The 7,382-nt window shown below is 36.3% G+C and overlaps 1 protein-coding gene across 1 annotated transcript; it reads right to left on the reverse strand.

Annotated features, from left to right (window-relative positions):
• Positions 1–1,780: 1,780 nt before the first annotated feature.
• LOC109206465 (calcium-dependent protein kinase 1-like) lies at positions 1,781–6,857 on the reverse strand. The gene is made up of 7 exons (XM_019369286.1): positions 5,458–6,857; positions 4,969–5,112; positions 4,633–4,785; positions 4,260–4,375; positions 3,998–4,165; positions 2,665–2,889; positions 1,781–2,171 (listed from the first exon to the last, which is right to left on the reverse strand). Exons 1-7 carry the CDS (start codon positions 6,269–6,271, stop codon positions 2,046–2,048), a joined length of 1,746 nt encoding a protein of 581 aa, XP_019224831.1. The 5' UTR covers positions 6,272–6,857; the 3' UTR covers positions 1,781–2,045.
• Between the last annotated feature and the right edge of the window lie 525 nt (positions 6,858–7,382).

A 7,382-nucleotide genomic window follows, 5' to 3' on the forward strand; every position in this document is an offset into this window, starting at 1 on the left:
AAGAACTAAAAAGGAAGTAGATCAACATAAAAAGTATAGCCGTCAGAATGGGCTTGGCCCCTGAGGCCAGTTCAACCCAGCTCGCTACTTGGATAGGGTTGGGCTAGGATTTTTTGAGCCCATTTAAAACTGAGGCTTATAAGCCCGGCCCAAGTCAGCCCGCTGGCCCTTAAGACTTGACCGAGGCTGGGCCTAGATCGGCCCGCGGGCCAAAAATTAATTAAATTCAAATTAATTAATTATTAAATATTTAATATTTAAAAAAGCAAAAACTAAAAAAACTATTAACTATAATCCCTATTCCCCAACCCTAGATTGCTCATTTACACTTCCGTATCAACTAGAATTTAGATTTTTTACATGTATGTAATACGACAAATTTAGTTTTTCTTTTGCTTAATTAATAACGAACTCAAAAAGTATTAGGTGGCCAATAATAATATTTTTTCAAACAATAATATTACTTTAAGCGGCCAATGTTCATTCAGGATTATTTTAATATATTATTAATATTTGAACTGCTATTCAGTATAGGAAAAGATCAATTTAAATACACACAAAAAAAATTGACCACTAGCAAATTTCAGGAGTTTTAAAATTTTATGGACTATAATGATGAAATCAGCAAATGATGTTAATCCTAAATTAAAAAACTTAGCATATACACTTATTGAAGCAATCTCTGAACCAGAGGAAAATGAAAGAAGAGTATTAAGAAATATTCATGTAACTTTAAAAAGAAGAGCTAGAGATATAGAGAATTTGCATTTGAATTACGAGATCCCTCATCAAAGCAAATAGAAGTTGTTTATATTATTAATCGACTATGTCACGAAAAAATATTAAAGAAATTCTTTTTTCTAAAAAAAAAAATTTGAAGGGCCGGCCTGCCCTAGCCCGCGGCCCTCTTAGGGCTGGGTTGGGCTGGCCATTTTAAGTCTCATTCATATGGCGGGCCAGCCTGTCCTAGCCCACCAAATTTAAAAACCCATGAGGCTTGGGCTGGGCTGACCCATTTTGACAGTTCTAATAAAAAGTTAGTTTTGAAACGAATAATATAACTATGAAAAGACTTAACTAGAAAAAAGCTGGTTTGTTTTTACAAAAATGGTACCTCTTGGATTTCATAGCACCAAAACATTCATGCATCCTCCATCTTCAAATCAGTAAACTCATCTCTCCCTAATAATTGAGTAGAACTTACCAAATTATGGGATACAAGTTTCTTGCGATGCAACACATTGACAGTATCATTAAAAACTATTACTGAAGCAAATGAGACTGTCGCGCGGACTCTCCAAAATACTACTATACTCGTGTCGGACCTTCCAAAAATACACTACTTTTAGAAGATTCGACGCGCATGTTTCATGTGGACTCTCCAAAATACTGCACACCCGTGTCGGATCCTCCAAAAATAAAACTCTTTCATATGTCTTATCCTTTTCTTGGAGGAAAAGTTTTATACTTCTATAAATTGACCTTTTTTCTCACAACAAGAACAACAATAATAGCAACCACAATATAGTCATGTCTTGTTTAGGTGAAATTCTCTCAATTTTTTATATCTTTTATACTAGTTTTTATATGTAGGTCAATTGACCAAATCTTTAATATATTTTCTTTCTGATTTATCGTCCTTCAACTTTACATTGTTAGCTTCCGCATACACCATGTTATTTCGATCCCAACAAAATGCACTGACATATTCGGAGAGTCCGAGCAACATAGAAAATGAACTCTATCCTAGAAGATGGAACTAAACAAGATTACTAAAAGGTGGATTCTAATCTCCTTACCTCCATAGTTATGCATGATAACAGTAAGTTCACTGCTAGAGTTTGGGAGGAAAAAAAAGGAAGTTTTTTTGCAAAACTGGAAAATGCGAAGTGCATTGAAAAAGCAAGGTTACTACTGCTTGGCAAGCAAGCACTAGTTTCTACTATACAATCCTAAGAACAAAAAACTTTCCATAAAGGAAATGAAGAAAATGGCGACAACCAAACTAAAAGAAAAAAGAAAAATCGCGATAAGGCATAGGCTCTCTAAAGTCTTAGAGCCTCTCTAAATCCGGTGCTGAAACTGTGTTCTAGACCTTTCTTGCCACCACCAATCACCGGATTTCCCTTTTGCATCATAGCAACGAACTCATTGTAATCAATTCGTCCATCCTGAAAATATAAAGTGAAGAGAGGTCAACATTTTACCATGAACGAAATTACACATGCGAGAAGCTTGTCTTGCTCGTATATACATCATCGTTATATGATAAGAGATAGGTAATATCATTATTAACCCCAATTTAAACCAACGACGAAGACATTGTCCTTCATTCTTAAACGACGACTTCCATTAGATCTCAGACAAATGTCAACCAATACTACCTTTAGACATTTTTTTTAGCATGTCTGATACTAAAAAAGAGTGAACTAGAATCGGCAGTATCCTAATAGATAGATATTATGGTAGATAGAAAGATTCATCTATTTCTTTCTATCATACTATTTATTAGTTAGAATGTAGTAGAACGAACTATGAAGTATCTGGAGAAGAAATAAGAAGCTTTAGATTTTTGAAATTTAGATACTGGGTTTTAAGGTCAAGAGAAGTTCCCCCACTTTATTCCAAATATAAAAACTAAAGAAGATAAAAAATGAAACTTACATTGTCCTGATCGGCGTCTCTTATCATATCTTCCAGGTGGACGTCCCCAATGCCAAATTCCTCACAAGCTTGTTGAAGCTCGTCTGCGGTAATGTAGCCACTGCCATCTTTATCAAAGTAAGAGAAAGCAGCAAATAGATGATCTTCTCTTTCAATTTTGTTAAAATGTAATGTTGCTGCTATAAATTCCCCATAATCAATTGTGCCGCTGTTATCAACATCTGCCTGCAATTTCAGACAAGACGGGGAGTTACTTGAGCTATTAGCTGTTGGTTGAACATGAGATATAAGGATGTCATGGGAATATGAACCAACACAGAGAAAGAGGGTGAAAAAGCCAAATCATTCTGTCCGACTCCTTCTTGCCATATCGACTAGACCGCAGGTAAGTTCACGAGCACAATTTTTTTATCCAATTTACTAATATTAGTAGCTTCATATAGTCCCCTTCACCTTTTAGCAATCAAACCATGTAAGAATCTTCCACAATAATCTTGATGCTACTGAACAATGAGTGAGGAGATGATCGATATCTTCACCCGAACCCTTGCACATAAAGCACCACTTGACATAAGTAACCTTCCTCTTCCTCACCATTCAAAGTGAACTAATACCATTCCCGGTACCTTCAGGATCCAAATCGACCTGTATGGAAAGTCCACCTCCTCCCTATTCAAAATCTTCCGATAATAGGATTTAACCGAGAACATTCCATTATTCCCCACTCTCCACCTCCATACATTGTGGCTATCAAAATCTTTCGATAATAGGATTTAACCGAGAACACTCCATTAATCCCCAGTCTCCACCTCCATACATTGTGGCTATCCTGTGGTGTACTTTGTTTGCTGAGTAAATCATTTAGCCATTGGAGTTCTGCCACCTCCCAATCCTGGAAGTCCCTCCTGAATCTCAAATCCCAAACACTTCTCCATCTTGTAATCTTGGGACTTGTTGGTGTTTGGGAAAGTAATGCTCAAAGTATTATCCCCACACCACATATGCCCCCAAACATAATTGATGTTGCGTCTTTCTTATTTGTGCAATCAAGATCTTATCCAAGGAATAAGAGATGATACTAAAGGATCATGCAAATTTTCAGCTAAATTAATGCAATAATGTACTGACAAAAATCTCGGATATCGTCACAGAACAGATTTCAGTACAGTCAATAAAGAAAATTATTTTTGAATGAAGCGAACAAGAAGTTTGATGAAGGAAATAATGGTCCAGATGGTGTCCATCCTCTTCTAGTTGTCTTTAAATCATAGATATCGGACTTACTGCTTGAATTAGATTATAGATCTGAAGAGGAAAAAGAAAAGAAACTTACTGCCTGCATAAGATCATAGATCTCAGACTCCTTGAGATTAGCACCGACTCTTTTTAATCCAACTTTGAGCTCCTCAAAGGTTATTTGACCACTATTGTCAGTATCTATCATCCTGAACATTTCTTTCAGACCAGCAATTTCTTCTTCAGATAGGCTTTCGGCGATGACCTGTAACAGAGGTGTAACTCACAATATTTAGAGGACTAGTTTCAGTCCACAGTTCGTTTGATTCTTGGATGTGTATGTAAATCTATAGACTCACTCTCAAAGCCATTTTCTTGAGCTTGTTCATTGCAGAAAATTGTTTCATTCGACTCAGAACTGCAGAATCCAGAGGCTTATCTGGTGCCACACCATCAACTTGAACCCAACGATGGCCTGCAAATGGTTTCAACACCACTCATAACTGTTATCCAAATTCGTCATCTCGAGAGAAATGTTTGCAATGGGAAGGATTATGTTCATACTCATAGGATTTTAGGGGATAGAAAAATTAAACCACAAGGCTAAAGTGTTAACACAATAAGACGATCAATTATGAAATACCAACATAGAAGCTTTAATCCAGCATCTGTGAATTACCAAGTAGAGATGTAAAACCATTTAGCACTACTAACAATGCTGAAAATGCTTACACAAGACTTCATGAGCAGTTAAACGTTTTTTGGGATCTCGAACAAGCATTCTCCTGACTAAGTCTTTTGCATCTTCTGAAATACTAGGCCATGGATCTGATGAGAAGTCGAGATCACCATGTAGGACTTCTTCGAATATTCCTTGCTCATTTTCTGTATGATAGTATATATTAGTTAAGAGAAATCGTACGAAAAGATAAGATATCATCTGAAGAGCAGTATTTGGTTTCTGTAAAACCTTTTCTACTTTCCTTTTTCACTTTACTCTCCTTTCTGGGAAAAACACAACCCCGATTTTCTTTTTGGATATTAGAGTTGATAACTTTGGAAACTCACCAGCCCAGAAAGGAGGTACTCCACTTAATAAAATGTACACAATCACACCAGCACTCCAAACATCAGCTTCGGGACCATAGCGTTTTTTGAGAACTTCTGGTGCAACATAGTAAGGACTGCCAACAACATCATTAAATCTGTCACCTGAAAAAAAGATACATTACTTAATGAGTTGTTTCATGATATTACACATTACGACTAATGAACAACATAGCATACAGGAGAAAGTGATTCAAATTGAATAAGATGGTATACAGGAGGTTTATCAATAAGAATTCAACACAATTTGAGTGCCAATGCTGAGTCGAATGCATCTAAATCAATACAAAGTCATGGACAGAGTTCGATAGAATCGAGAATACAGGTCAGTTCTCATAGGTCATCTTTTATATAGGAGTAATAAATTTCATGGTCGTTACACTCATTAATTTAGAAAGCATCTTAAAGCAGCTTCCACCAAGGTAAATACAAACTAATCGAATGAAGTACCTGGTTTGAAGAAAATTGACAATCCAAAGTCAATTGTTTTGAGTAGTGAATCCTCCTTCTGATTAACAAAAAGAAAATTTTCAGGCTTAAGATCACGATGCATGACGCCCAGAGAATGACAAGTTTCTAGAACTCCAACAATAGTCCTGGTCAGCTCAGCTGCTTTTCTTTCTGTATAGTGCCCGCGCTGAATAATCCTATCGAAAAGCTCACCTCCAGCACAATATTCCATAACGACATGAACGGCTACAGCATCCTCGTAAGCCCCTTTTATCGATATAACATTCGGATGCCCCGCCAAGTGGTGCATTATCTGAATTTCCCTTCTAACATCTTCCACATCATCATCTGTCAACAACTTCCTCTTAGCAATCGATTTGCAAGCGTACTCCTTCCCTGTTGCCTTTTCGACACATTTAAACGTAGTTCCAAATTGTCCTTGTCCTAATTTCTTTCCTATACTGAAAAACTCCTTTAAGTTGCCCGTTTTCTTCTGTAATACAGAATCAGTCCTAAGGCCTGCACTACCTACCCTCTTCATCTGTACCGGTTTCTTAGGCTTTTCCGGTCCCTCTTCCTTTTTTGCCGGTTCCTCTTCCTTTTGCTCAGACTTAGGCATTGTTATCTGTTCTGGTGGCTTACTTTGGACAACCAAATCAGGGTCCTTTTCAGATTCTGCTGTTTCACCTCTGGCACTATCACCATTAGTGGTGGAACGAGAATCATCTGGCGCCCGAGTTCGCCACATTGCAGCTGAAACTGACTGAAAAAGACCATTTTTAGAAATACTTGGTCCAACACAAGTGTTCCCCATTTAGTCCAAATTCTCACTCCTTTCAATTCCTCACTCTCTCTTTATTAACCCCTCCACTTTCAACATCAAGATCTTATTTTTAACATACCCCTATAATGAATGCCCCCTAAAAAATCCAACAAGATCTTGATTACTTCAACCAAATAATCCAAAAACCCAAAAAGTCAAACCCCTTTTTTCACCAACTCAAAATTAGTCCAAAAATACTAAAATCAAGAACTTGTTCTAGCTTAGCAAATCAAGCATATAAGATGAACCCCAAATACCATCTAAGTAGCTAGAACTAAACTTGAAATAAAAACTCTAAAAGAACAAAAGAATATCAATCAAATATTTCATGTAATCAGCAAAGAACTATAGTAAAAAAATTTATATCAACCTTCAAGAAGCAGTGAGCAGCCATGGATATAGATTGAATAAGATAGAGCAAAAGCCAAAGTACCCCAAGAGAGAGAAAAAGTGTTGAACTTTGGATAAATATGAATTTGACTGTGTCATGAAAAAGGTCAAAGAACAGCTAGTGACTACAATGTACGATACATACAAGGAAAAAAATGTTGAGATCTTGATTATAACAGAGTTACCACACATTTAGCACAATGTAATACTAATTTTTAACTCTGGCATTACAACTAAATCTGTTATAATTATCGATAAGTGACCTGATATTATAAATATTTAACATGATCCGTGCATATATATTAAATTTTAAAAAAAGGACTCAATAAAATTGATGTGTAACTCTTATGGGGTTTCATTTATTTGGTGAAAAAATCCAATATACATAATATAATAATGTAATTACACGCATATTCCATAGTAATGTTGAATTGCCATATATGTACGGAGTTACTTTATTTTGTGTCTCACACAACTTACACTAGTTGTGTGAGGCCTCTTTTTATCTTATATATTTGTGGACATATCTTACACATCTGGGTCCACAAAATTCTGGGACCCACCACAGGTTAAAATATCATGGTATAGCCAGTTTTCACACTGGTCAATGAAAAATAGCCAGCGTTTATCAAGTCAATGAAAAATAGTCATTATTTTGCTGCAACAGGGACAGTATAATATACGGGAGTTCTGGTGCATTTGTGTACGAACT

This window comes from Nicotiana attenuata, unplaced genomic scaffold (genome assembly GCF_001879085.1).
Source record: "Nicotiana attenuata strain UT unplaced genomic scaffold, NIATTr2, whole genome shotgun sequence".
In the NCBI taxonomy this organism is placed as follows: Eukaryota; Viridiplantae; Streptophyta; class Magnoliopsida; order Solanales; family Solanaceae; genus Nicotiana; species Nicotiana attenuata.

Coding starts and splice junctions, on each gene's coding strand:
- LOC109206465 (XM_019369286.1), bottom strand. CDS start 6,271: ATGGGGAACACTTGTGTTGGACCAAGTATTTCTAAAAATGGTCTTTTT. Junction 4,376..4,632: donor AACTGCTCATGAAGTCTTGT/GTAAGCATTTTC, acceptor AACCATTTGCAG/GCCATCGTTGGGTTCAAGTT. Junction 2,172..2,664: donor GAGACGCCGATCAGGACAAT/GTAAGTTTCATT, acceptor TTATATTTTCAG/GATGGACGAATTGATTACAA.